Raw genomic sequence first — 13084 nt, 5'->3', positions numbered from 1 at the left:
ACAATCATACAGAATGCCATTAGAATTTATATTTATATTCAATCTCTAGATTAGAATGCCTATTTTCTATACTTTTCAAATGCACTAATAATGTCATTCTTCGTGAATTTCGCGGAAACGCCGGGATAAACTTTTTCAATTAATGTCTGAAGTTTTAAATACAGCGAAACCGTATTACCTTGTAAGCAAGACCAAAGTTTATCACATAGTACTATTTCCATAGGGTTAAGCTCACCATTGGGATTGAATTGTTCAATAATACGCTGATGGAATTTCTCGATTATTACACCAATATCTTTGCTAGAGTAACCTGCTAGTATGTTTTGAAGGTTATGCTTGCTATATGCTGCAAACCTGGCATTATTCATAGCAGATTGTGTATTTAACATATTGGTTGCACCATTAACAAACGAAGTTAATTTAGGCATAGTTTCGCGTAAAATATATGCCGCATATATTTCCTTTTCACAATCAAATATATTTTTCGATTCTTGTAATGAGCTTTCTAGTATTCCCCCCATATAATTGTTCAATACCATCAGAAATTCAACCATTGAATTACTGTTGATAATTAGTGCAATTGTATTCTCAATGTCTTCTTGACTATTATTTCCTTGAATCCCACTGATAATGCTTCCCCCATCATTCTTTCTATCCAGTATTTTCGATACTCTTAGTGTTAAAGTCGTGCATCCTGTCTCCACAATGGACACAGTGTCAAAAGTGTTAGTATTCTCAATCTTCATTTGACTCTGAATGTATTCAAAGAGGTCCTGAATATTTTTCATATATACCGCAGTATTGTTAATCACCGTTAAAGCATCCGAAAGAGATGCACCATGGAATGATCTTTCCATTTGGACCAAAGATTCCTCTAAGAATTCAGACCAGCTTTGGTTTATTTGAGCAAGTAATCTATTGTATGCCGAGGACAGATAATCTTGATTGGTCGATTCTAATTCCTTTATTTTTTGTTCAAGATATAACATCAAAGCAGGTGCGACACTATTTTCCTCCTTCAAAATATCTGAGATTTTAACAGAAATAGAAGTAACAACAGATTGGAAAGCCTTTGAAACAATATCCATTTTTTTCACTGCCGCCTCCCTATCTGATTCTATGCAATGAATTGATGCTAAAAGTGAATGATTATACTCTGGTGAGTACTTGGCTTTTATGGCTTCTGTGAAGTTCTGTGTAGAGGAAATGTGAAAGTAGAGATCAATAAAATTTTGGTAATAAATACATTGTTTCTGGAGAGACTCTAACATTTCAAGTACTGAAACCAGAATATCACCGTATATAGGCTCATCTGTTGTTGTTTTCCTGGTAGTTTTAAAATGCTTCCATTGCTTTAATAGTTGCTCTGTACCTTTCTCCATCAATATTGCATGATTGGCTTTCAGTTCCATTATTTCATTCTTGTCAAGCTTTGCAAATTCCTTATCCCATATGGTTTTATGAATGGCTTGTGAATTGGCATTCCATAACTCCAATAGCTTTTCATAAGACTCTGGGGACATTATTTTACAAAATAGAATTAAAGGAGAAAAAACAAGTAAATTGTTCAGGATATTCATTACTTGTTCACTCGATGTGCTAGAATTGTGAAGATTTGAAAAGCGTCTTCCTAACTCATCAACCATTCTATCAATCAATAACTTTGTAACACGTTCATAAAATTCACGCCTTTGTCTCAATGCCTCAAGGTCTCTCAAATTTGACTCGTCATTATTCTTAGCACCCTCTATTGCATTATATGCTTTGCACATAGCATCTAATTGTTCTTCTATCCAAGGTAGGTTCTTTTCTCTGATGGGACAATTTAATAGCTTGTTTAATGTTTCCTCGTCTAATGAAACTATTTTCAGTAGATTATCAAGAGTTGACCATAATTGCTTTTTATTAGCACTTTCAATCTGTAAGCCGTTGTTCTGACTTTCGACATAATCTATGTCTTCAGAACAGTTACTCATCTCCATCAAAAACAATGAAAATGTAGGATTAATGTTATCGCAAGCCTTGTTGACGTTAGTTTCGTAAGGTTGAAGATTATTAGATAGTTTACTCAATGTGAGTAAACTAGTGTTAAACATGTACTCTGTTTTTGAAAGGTTGGTGTTGACTTTCTCCAACAGTGTGTCAGCATCATCGTTCTCTACATCCCAATGTATATCTGTTAATATTTCCATTAAAGCCTCATCATTTATATTTACATTGATTGGTGGGACTTCATCCACCTTTTTAAGCCTATCAGTGTTCCTAGCTGGTACCTTTGCTAAATCAGGCTCCTCTTGAATAGTAGATACTTCGTGATAGACATGTTCTATCTGAGGTTCGTAGCCATGGCTATATCTAACCTCATCATTTTTTTCGAATGACATCTCAGTGGTATCTTCTTTTGTATCATCTAAGTATGATTCAGTCATATCTTCTGTAACGTCTTCTCTTATTGGGTAGTCGTCAGTCATTCTAGGTGATTCATTAAGGTCTATTGGTTCAGCTAATGCTTCAACACTTTTTGTCTGTAATGGTATGACTTCAGCTAAATTCAAAGGAGCCACTCCATCTTCGCTTATTACACTGCTATTGAGATCTTCATTTGCATACATAGCAGTTTTAGGAGCCTTAAAATCGTCGCTAGCCAAAACAGCATTCAAATCTTCTAGTAAATTATCTTTGGGTCTATCCCTTAAGGAATTGTTCTGCTTATCCAAGTATTCTGGCATACCTGGGTTTGTTAGATCTGGTGGCCTATTCTGAGGTGGCTTGTTATATTCAGAGTCATCAAAATCTGGTCGAGAATCGTCATCGGGTAAATTAGATGACCATCTTTTCTCACTTGGCAGCTTGAAGCCCTTGGATTCGCGGCTATGTTGTGATACCATTTCATTACCTTCTTTATCATTTGTTGAATTTTTGGACAAACTGTTGGCTATGACTTTATCAGAACCAAGCTCAGAGTTAGAAAACTTGCCACTTGAATTGTCGACAAGTGAGTCTTGCCTATCACTTTTTATTGAATGCGCAGGTGCACCATAATTTCTATGAACATCATTAATTGTGGTGTTGTTGGCATATGGTGATTTGGATAGCCCACCTGTATCATTACTCAATCTTGAAGTTTGTCTATTTGGAGACCTCATAGGTGGATCCATAGTCATCACGTTCGAAATGCTCGTATTGATTGGTGTAACATTTGAGCCTTTCAAGACCCGATCCTTATTCATTGGTGGTATTGCCGCTGGTGCTGTAACTGCTGCTTGTTGTAGCTGCTGTATACCAGAATTGCCATGACTAGCACCGAGATTTGGGGTTGCTCTCAATGGACTGGATGGTAAACTAGAGCTAGGGCTTCTCGTGATTACAGCTCTGCTATAACTCTTCTCATCTAGATAAAATAGGGATAGGTCGAGGTTTATCAACTCCGGCACTTTGCCTTCAAAAGTTTGAATGTAAAGGGATACAACTGATTTCAGAAACACTGTTCTTTCTTTAGCGGTATTTGTTTCCCAATAATAAACCTTTCCCATAGTGAATGTGAACCCCTCAGGCACAACAGAGTCAGCTTCTATTTTGACCAACTCTTTTAAAGTCCATGTTCTTCCAATTTGAAACGATTTGTCACTATTTTCACGAGCTTTGTGCAGCTGGACCTCTTTTGTATTATTAGCTTTCGAACTCACTATTAGAACACGTTTCTTTTTGTTTTCCAATTTGGAATCAGGTGGTGGTCTCATATTTGGAGATTTGGAGTCTTCTATTATTCGTACATGAGTAATATAATTGTTCGGTGGTACACCTGTCTTTGGATCAGGCTTGGAGAAACAATACTTTATGATCGCTTTTCTGTCTCTTTCATACTGATCCGCCAAGAAATTGGAGTTCTGTGAGGAGTTTGAAGCTCTAGATGAATTGTGTTTGTGCCCATTGGTATTGTTATTCCCTGCGACAGGCGGTATGTTTGACCCACTAGGTTGTCTGGAATGTGATTTATGGCCGCTGTGGCCCGATGCAGTCCTCTTGTGGCCACCATTCTTAGTCTCATCAGTTGAATTTTCCCGACTGTGACCAAATTTCTTAAATGGAGATCTAGCACTTTTCATTGTTCAAAGGAGTATGTGTGCAAATGTTAATGTGGCAATGCCAATCTCAAACCTTGTAATACAAGCTCCTTATCACCTCTTTTTAATGAGGCTGTCCAAACAATTACAAAATAGAAGAAATTACTCAAGTTAGATAGATGTCACTTGATTCTTCACTGCATAAGCGATGCGCGAACACCTTACCAACTATCCGTCTTGTTATTATACTTCACAAATGCAATCAGGGAAAGGGACGCCCAGAACTTTCCCTATTCAATAATCATTTAAAACGAGATGAATTGGTAATAATGACAAGACTTGACAAAATTCGAAAGAGAGTGCTCGATGAGTGGTAACAGGATAGTTTGGTTAGGTATTTGCGATGAGGTTGCAGATCGATTTTTCACAGACAAGAATACTTGGTTGTTTTATTTAGCGGTACAACGTAAGAGAACAAAAGGGACTGCTTTTTATCAAGAAGAACTACATATCGAGATGTCTATGGATTTTAACGCTTTGGCTCAGCAATTTACTGAATTTTACTATAACCAATTTGACTCTGACAGAAGTCAATTGGGTAACTTGTACAGAGATGAGTCCATGTTGACTTTTGAGACCAGTCAGCTACAAGGTGCCAAGAGCATCGTTGAAAAGTTGGTTTCTTTGCCATTCCAAAAAGTTGCTCACAGAATCACTACATTGGATGCTCAACCAGCTTCTCCAAATGGTGACGTTCTAGTTATGATCACAGGTGATTTGTTGATTGATGATGAGCAAAACCCACAACGTTTCTCTCAAGTTTTCCACTTGATACCAGATGGTAACTCTTACTATGTCTTCAACGACATTTTCCGTTTGAACTACTCTGCTTAAATGAGATGTAGGAAAGATATAGAAACACTTTCAGGTTCCTACTGAGTATGTTTTTAGATTCCTATCCGTGAATGTATACATTTTTAGATCAGCAACTACAAATATAATGTGTAAGCTATAGAATATTGGTTCACAACTTAATATATGAATATATGAAAAAGTAATTATGTTATTGCGCTTTCTCAAAGTGCAAAGTCTTAGAGTAACTGCTTCAGTGCGGCCCTTCTGTCTTTTTGAGACTGTTTGGCAGGAATACCATTTCTAATATCTTCCATAACTAAAGTATCAGCTGCTATCTGTTGCTCAATGTAATTGATCAGTTTATCACCTGATTCCAACAGCGTATCTTTTGGGATGCGCACAACCCCATTCTCATCGGCTACTAAAACATCGCCTGGACTAATGGCACTGGTACAACCATTCGGTAATAGGATAGGTAGTGAAACATTTGTAGCCACTGGTTTTACAGCTTTCTTGGGTGCACAAGTGCCAACACCAAGGCTAAACAATGGTTGGCCACACTCCTTATGCTCCCCTAAGTCTCTGACCCGACCAAACACAATTGTACCTGCAGAATTCTGATATTGCGCACGATTGGCCATTAATCCACCATAAAGCGCCTGCGTGATTTGCTCAGGCTTTTCCTGTAATGACTTTTCTAGCGCTATGATCATGAATGCTCCTGCAGGGATATTGTCAATGTAGTTCACTTCAGGCCGGGGGTCATCGACTGAAGCAAAGAGCACTGTGTATGCGGGACCAACTATGGTCTTGTGTGGTCCTGATCTTTGTATCAAGTCAGGAAAGAAACCCCCATCATCAATTTTACAGTAATGGAGCAATCCATCTGAAACGTCACAAGCTCCATAATCTTTAAGCTTCACAACATAGCCTTCTAAGGTCATTATTTTTCTATATTTTGATATGGAGACTATATAATGTCTAAGAAGGAGCCCTTCAATGTATAACACATTGGCATTCAGAAGAGTTATTTGTTCACTTTTAAGGTGCTCATCGCAGTATTGACACTAAACACGGCCACAGGAGGCGGAGGCTATCTAGACGTCTTTTTCTTCGTAGCACATAAGTCCGGAGAACCTTACTGCCTATAACATCCATATTATTGTTTCGATAGTCGAGTTGTGTATGTAGGACTCTAGACAAATAAGCCATCCAGAGCTTAGTTGCAATCCCTGTTCGGTTCCGTCTTAAACGGACACAAGTAATCTTCTTTCAACCACCTTACCATTAACAATAGGGATTAGGCTATTTCTTCGAAGCGGTCACAACTTTGTTTGCGTAGCTATACCTCAGGAAACCTTTTATGGAGGCACTCACTTGCGTGAATTTCTAGTATTTGAGCTCTGGAAGTGTCACCTCAAATGCAGAACATTCTGGCCCAGCACTTCCTCGTTTGTTGGGCTTAAAATCCCTGGCCCTGGGTAAACGAGCTTGAATTACCCTTTGCTGCGAATGCCGTCTTTGCCATTTTTGGTGGTTGCTGCATCACATAGCCCCCAATTCGAGACTACTACTCGAAGCATCTGCAGCTCTTGGAACTAGCTGGGCCCATAACTCATCTCGTTAAAGCACCCAGCTGATGCAAAAATGTTACTTAAACGCAAGATCCAGAAAGCATCACTTAGAGTCTCGGGGAGGCATGAATACTGAGAACCACAAAGAAATGGCCGTACGTACCTTTACGGGCAAGTGATTTTCGTTTTGTGTTCAATCGTTCAGCGCACATCACTATCCATGCAGGATAGAATGTCCCGATTAGGAAAGTAATAAATGGCTAGCTTTCTTTGAGGACTGTATTGTTAAGATTCATATGGAGACCTCTGGGGCAGGAACACAGTGAAACACGACCATGAATAGCTATTGTACAGTGGTTTTTCTTGCTGACGGCACGGTCTGCGATATTTCTATGGCTATCCCTCTCTGTAGCTGAGATGCTAATTGGTAATTCATGGTATTTTCAAAATGTGCTACGGCGCATTCTCAGCAAAGTACGAGAAGTATATATTATGGTAGGGGGAAAAAAGAAAGAAAGTAGGAATTTGAAATTTTCATACTGTAGCTACGATCATTTGTTAGCGAAAAACAAACAATGGCGTGGGACTGGATATATGGATCGCAACTCACGGTTAATCACACTAGGTAATCGCTATTATTAATTCTCCCAGTTGTTACAAGGCTTTCTGAGTAGGGTGTGCTTCTATCATCTATTTATAATCCCAAGTTATAAGAACTTACTAATATTTGATAATTTATTGTAGTCCCTGTGGTTCTTATTACTTTAATCTCGATCTGCGTATCATACAGAGAAAATACCTAAGGAAGCAGCGCTATTTTATTGTGAATTTCTTTTCTCTTCCTCCCCCATTGTTTTTATATTTGGCTAAAATAAACTCGGGTACGAACAATGGAAGCTCCCTGCTGGGGAAACTCGATTGGATTATACCCAGGCTATTGGTAATGGTTTGAACGCACCCCTCCACCTTCTTAAGATTGATAAACTACTAGCGCTGCATAATTTGTTGTGGGACTTTGTTTAAAAGTCGATTGATTCTTTCTAACTATACCTTTCTATTCAAGATATGATTATGAAACAGAAATAGCAATTAAACGATATTGAAAATGTTTGCATAAACAACATCTCGTTGTGGTAATATCTCATACCTCCCTATTAGATTTGTTCTACTTTTGAAAAAAAATACTATTTTAAAGTAATGTTATGCAATGTTCTCTAATACACTAAAGGATACCAGTAGTGCTTGAACGACATTTTTAAACATTGAATATTGTAAAAGTAAAAAAACATCCCGCAATCGTAAAGATACAAACTGAAAAAGGATTAAAAATATAGTACAAACAACAACAACACCATGCCATGGTTGATTTTTTAAGGACTAAATTTGATTCATGGTTGTGATTATTGAGAAGCAAAAGTTTTTTTTTCATATAAATAGGGACCCTTCCCAAGATATGTTTGAGTGTTTGAAAGATAATACTTTTATCTTCTCTATAATTTTCTCTTAACTATTGAAATAATTAATCCAACCGAATTCACTCGCTTATAATATCAAAAATGGCTTACTCTAAGACTGCTATCCTAATCGCCGCTGCCGCTGCTTTGGTTTCCGCCCAAACCCCACAACAATTGGACGAATTGAACGTCATTTTGGATGATGTCAAGTCTAACTTGTCCTCCTACATGTCCTTGGTCCAAGACCCAAGCTCTGGTATCACTTTGGCTAACTTGCCAGCTGGTGTTTTGAACTTGGGTATGGCTTTGGCTTCCGCCACTGACGACTCCTACACCACCTTGTACAAGGACATTGACTTCGATGGTATTGTTCCATTCTTGTCCAAGTTGCCATGGTACTCTGAAAGATTGGCTGGTAAGTTGGCCAAGGATCTAGGTGAAGCTTCTTCTTCTGCTGCTCCATCTTCCTCTGCTGCTCCATCTTCCTCTGCTGCCCCAACCACCTCTTCTTCTGCTGCCCCAACCACCTCTTCTTCTGCTGCTCCATCTTCTTCCAAGGCTTCTTCTTCTGCTGCCCCATCTTCCTCCAAGGCTTCTTCTTCTGCTGCCCCATCTTCTTCCAAGGCTGCTTCCTCCTCTGCTAAGGCTTCTTCCTCTGCTAAGGCTTCTACCACCGTTGTCACCTCTGCCACCAAGGCTGCTATCTCTCAAATCGGTGACGGTCAAATCCAAGCTCAAACCGCTAACGGTGCTGGTAAGGTCGCTGCTGGTATGGGTGCTGGTGTTTTCGCTGCTGCTGCTTTGTTGTTGTAAGTTTACCCAACATATTAGCATAAGGGTTTTTTTTCCAACTAAATTAAATTACAGGCATCATTATTCTTACTGGAATACGGTTTTATAGATTCACACTTACGATATTTCAACGTCATGTTTACTTAGATAGTACTACGTCTCATAGGTCTTATAGTTACGAATAAATTCTAAAGTATTATAATAACATTAATTGGTATTCACTCATTTGAAAAAAGCCGCTTTGAAAAACAACGGATTGGTCTGCGCCATCCCCAACTAAAAATCGATTTAAAATATGTATCATGTAAAAAATATATATATAAATTGATTAAAAATAAAGTTCATAAATAGTTTAAATAAACATATCACTAACCACCTCTGTTGCCCAATTAGCAATCCATGACTTTTTTAATTCAATCAAGCGCCGAGTAGGATTCAAATGGGGCCATACTTATGCACCCAAAATTACATTGATCAATATCAGTCCAGTAGCGCGGTAGCTATTAAGCAACAATTTAATTCCAATGTCCTTTTTAAATTGTAACATTTATTTGGTCAGAGTATTGACAGCAAAAACTTTGTGATAAACAAAAAAAGTTTATAAATAATATGGTAGCAATATATTTCTATAAGCCCTGCAATAGAATATCTTACTTACATTAAAAGGTGTTCATGAGATTTTCCGTCAAATATTTAGTTTCTATAAGTTATAAAAGTTTTCTAATAGATTAGAGAAATTACAACAACAAAGCAGCGGCGGCGATGACACCAGCACCCATACCAGCAGCGACCTTACCAGCACCGTTAGCGGTTTGAGCTTGGATTTGACCGTCACCGATTTGAGAGATAGCAGCCTTGGTGGCAGAGGTGACAACGGTGGTAGAAGCCTTAGCAGAGGAAGAAGCCTTAGCAGAGGAGGAAGCAGCCTTGGAAGAAGATGGGGCAGCAGAAGAAGAAGCCTTGGAGGAAGATGGGGCAGCAGAAGAAGAAGCCTTGGAAGAAGATGGAGCAGCAGAAGAAGAGGTGGTTGGGGCAGCAGAAGAAGAGGTGGTTGGGGCAGCAGAGGAAGATGGAGCAGCAGAGGAAGATGGAGCAGCAGAAGAAGAAGCTTCACCTAGATCCTTGGCCAACTTACCAGCCAATCTTTCAGAGTACCATGGCAACTTGGACAAGAATGGAACAATACCATCGAAGTCAATGTCCTTGTACAAGGTGGTGTAGGAGTCGTCAGTGGCGGAAGCCAAAGCCATACCCAAGTTCAAAACACCAGCTGGCAAGTTAGCCAAAGTGATACCAGAGCTTGGGTCTTGGACCAAGGACATGTAGGAGGACAAGTTAGACTTGACATCATCCAAAATGACGTTCAATTCGTCCAATTGTTGTGGGGTTTGGGCGGAAACCAAAGCAGCGGCAGCGGCGATTAGGATAGCAGTTTTAGAGTAAGCCATTTTTGAAATTATGAGCGAGTGTATAAAAGTTTGTTTTTCTTAGTGTGATGGGGTTTTTTTATTATTTAACAATTAAATTTAAACCAAGAGTAGGATTAAACTAAATCAAGAATATATAGCTCTTATATACATTTTTTTTCTTATACTAGAGGCATACTTTTCATTATTATATGGCATTGTTGTCATATAAGAAACGATCATTGATAATTAAACGACATAATAACGTGATATATATCCCAAGCAATATGGATATCGTTCAATTATACTACATGCTCTATAGTAATTTATTTATTAACTTCCATTGTTAGATATTTCAGATGTATCTGCGTTGTATTTTGCTTTTTTTCAACACAACTTCTTGATCCAGATGTAAACAACTCATCGATTAAGATCATCGATTAAGATCATCGAAATAGCTCCCCATCGTAGCAAGAGTATATGATATAGAGCTCATTCCCACTACATAAGAAAGTATAATATTTTCGCGTTTTGACAGGTAATTGCTTTTTTATTATGAACTTCTGTGTCCACAAGCAACTCTGATGCATAGAATTACTAAGATCTCCACAGTAGGCAAGTCAAAAATGTAAACAATGAAGCGAGAACAATGAAGCGAGATCTCAAGATCTCTGAAATATTTTTTCGCGGATTTGAAGATCCCTTGTGCAGCAAGAGGGGTCGCCTGCCAGAAGAGGAGACGGCAAAACGGGATAATGAGAAGGGGGGTGGGGATGGAAGTGCAGAAGAGCAATATTCAGTGGATATCTAAGCGATTTGAAAAGGCGCATTAAACGTCTAGGTTAGGTGTACTACAAATATAGAAGCCTTGCTTGCTCGCTAGTCCACCATCCCGTGTTCTTCGTACCTGGTTCTGCACTTGTAAACTATACGGGGAAAGAGAATGTTAAATTAGAGAAAAGCTTTGAGTTTAACGAGGGCTCCTATACGAAAACCTTGGTTCTAGAACTTTTGACATTGAATGGATTTGGAGGTTCTCTCAATATATCCAGAAATTAGAATGGATATTTGCCGCCAAGCACAAATAGGGTATTGTAGTGTATTCTTCAGCAATAGTAACAATAGTATATTGTAGTTATCTACACAGTATCCCAACAACTTCACAAGTAATTGTGCACTAGTGCTTTATGTAGTTTCCGCAAGTATCAAGTTCGGTCACTTTCCACGTGTGTAGTTCCACAGGTTAATGTTTTGGTGTCCCATTTTGGTTTTAGTGCTTACCTCAAGAATGCACAGAGCATATCTCCAATAAATAAATCTACATTGATGAAAGGATATAAGGCTAGGAATATATACAAATTTTTGGTTAAATCTTTGTATTTTGTTCTAGTCAGCGATAGATAGAGAGATTAATACGATCAGGATAAAGCAATGTACGAAACTTGATAGATAATCAAAAGTTTAGTTACCTCAAGTATATCTCAAAACGTGAATATGATGATTGGGCAAAATATTGTCACGTGAAGAACACTATAAGAATATGCCACGATACATTACTTAGCTTTACAACGAATCCAGTATTCCGATATAGTGTAACGGCTATCACATCACGCTTTCACCGTGGAGACCGGGGTTCGACTCCCCGTATCGGAGTGATTAGCCAAATTTCAAATATATTTTTTTTTTGATATTTTTTTGCGTATATCCCAACATGTCACATGCTGTACACGTTTTAAACTATATTCCGCTTTTATTTTTTGTATGTTGAGCAGAGAAGCGTCCCGAAATCGCCCCTCAAATATGAAGAAAGTGGCGAAATAGCAGCTAATTGAGCATACCCAGATCAAAGGTTAGAATTGGATGAATTCTACTAGGAATCAGATTATCTTCAGTTACATTAGTTCTACTGACAATTCACAGAACACTCAAAGCAAGTCAACTTAACTAAACGGAAAAAGTTTAGAATAGGAAGGTAGTGCTCACATATATTTTTTTTTTCATTTGAATACTTTTGAAGAAATACTAAGTCAATTGAGTTGATTTAACTAGCGGCAAAAAAGTCTATATTATAAGAAGAAACTTACGATGGATATTATTCTAGGTATAAGAGTTCAGGATTCTGTCATCTTGGCTACCTCTAAGGCGGTAACGAGAGGTATTTCTGTGTTAAAGGATAGCGATGACAAGTCCAGATTACTATCGCCTCACACACTAATGACTTTCACTGGTGAAGCTGGTGACACCGTCCAGTTTGCAGAATACATCCAAGCCAACATGCAATTATACTCTATAAGGGAAAACTACGAGCTTTCGCCCAGTGCTGTGTCAAGCTACGTCAGACAGGAACTCGCAAAATCCATCAGATCTAGGAAACCATACCAAGTGAATGTCCTAATAGGTGGCTATGATACTAAAAAAGAGAAGCCAGAACTATACCAGATCGATTACCTAGGTACTAAGGTTGACTTGCCATACGCAGCACATGGATACTCCGGATTCTACACATTTTCGTTGCTGGATCACCATTATAGACCAGATATGACCACCACAGAGGGTCTAGAACTTCTGAAACTATGTATTGCCGAATTGCAAAAGAGAATGCCAATTGATTTCAAAGGTGTTATAGTCAAGATAGTTGACAAGGACGGTGTTAGAGAGGTTGAACAATAAATGAATGTTTCACATAGGACAAAGCAAATTAGAATGCTCGAGCATATTTTGACATCCTTTTCATAGTTGTCATGGACTTTCTCATGAACAGAAAAGAAGGATACAAATTGATCTGGCTCCAATATTCTAACTGTATATCTCAGCATTTATTTTTTTAAGCTTTTTCTTGTATAATCATTAGGAAGAAATTTACGATATATTTTTTCATCTATACTACTTATTATTACTATTGCCAGCATATCATATATCTTATACTGTATCTTGACCTG

The 13084-nt window shown here is 38.2% G+C and overlaps 6 protein-coding genes and 1 non-coding gene across 7 annotated transcripts; 4 read left to right on the top strand and 3 right to left on the bottom strand.

The window, feature by feature from the left end:
- Positions 1–59: 59 nt before the first annotated feature.
- On the bottom strand, positions 60–4106 carry SEC3 (GTP-Rho binding exocyst subunit SEC3; the record flags this gene model as incomplete). The annotated part of the gene is made up of 1 exon (XM_447219.1): positions 60–4106. One exon carries the CDS (start codon positions 4104–4106, stop codon positions 60–62), a length of 4047 nt encoding a protein of 1348 aa, XP_447219.1.
- A 474-nt stretch (positions 4107–4580) lies between these two features.
- NTF2 (Ran GTPase-binding protein NTF2) lies at positions 4581–4958 on the top strand (the record flags this gene model as incomplete). Its single annotated transcript, XM_447218.1, has 1 exon — positions 4581–4958. One exon carries the CDS (start codon positions 4581–4583, stop codon positions 4956–4958), a length of 378 nt encoding a protein of 125 aa, XP_447218.1.
- Positions 4959–5155: 197 nt separating this feature from the next.
- On the bottom strand, positions 5156–5863 carry GVI51_H09537 (bifunctional 4-hydroxy-4-methyl-2-oxoglutarate aldolase/oxaloacetate decarboxylase; the record flags this gene model as incomplete). Its single annotated transcript, XM_447217.1, has 1 exon — positions 5156–5863. One exon carries the CDS (start codon positions 5861–5863, stop codon positions 5156–5158), a length of 708 nt encoding a protein of 235 aa, XP_447217.1.
- A 2186-nt stretch (positions 5864–8049) lies between these two features.
- GVI51_H09515 (SRP1/TIP1 family protein) lies at positions 8050–8760 on the top strand (the record flags this gene model as incomplete). The annotated part of the gene is made up of 1 exon (XM_447216.1): positions 8050–8760. The coding sequence occupies one exon, from the start codon at positions 8050–8052 to the stop codon at positions 8758–8760; it is 711 nt and encodes a 236-aa protein (XP_447216.1).
- Positions 8761–9476: 716 nt separating this feature from the next.
- GVI51_H09493 (SRP1/TIP1 family protein) lies at positions 9477–10187 on the bottom strand (the record flags this gene model as incomplete). Its single annotated transcript, XM_447215.1, has 1 exon — positions 9477–10187. One exon carries the CDS (start codon positions 10185–10187, stop codon positions 9477–9479), a length of 711 nt encoding a protein of 236 aa, XP_447215.1.
- Positions 10188–11726: 1539 nt separating this feature from the next.
- tE(UUC)3 lies at positions 11727–11798 on the top strand. Its single transcript has one exon. It is a non-coding gene; the product is annotated as a tRNA-Glu (tRNA).
- A 432-nt stretch (positions 11799–12230) lies between these two features.
- Positions 12231–12815, top strand: PRE1 (proteasome core particle subunit beta 4; the record flags this gene model as incomplete). Its single annotated transcript, XM_447214.1, has 1 exon — positions 12231–12815. The coding sequence occupies one exon, from the start codon at positions 12231–12233 to the stop codon at positions 12813–12815; it is 585 nt and encodes a 194-aa protein (XP_447214.1).
- Positions 12816–13084: the final 269 nt, after the last annotated feature.

Source organism: Nakaseomyces glabratus, chromosome H (assembly GCF_010111755.1).
Source record: "Nakaseomyces glabratus chromosome H, complete sequence".
Lineage (NCBI taxonomy): Eukaryota > Fungi > Ascomycota > Saccharomycetes > Saccharomycetales > Saccharomycetaceae > Nakaseomyces > Nakaseomyces glabratus.
This window is presented reverse-complemented; position numbering and strand designations above follow the sequence as displayed.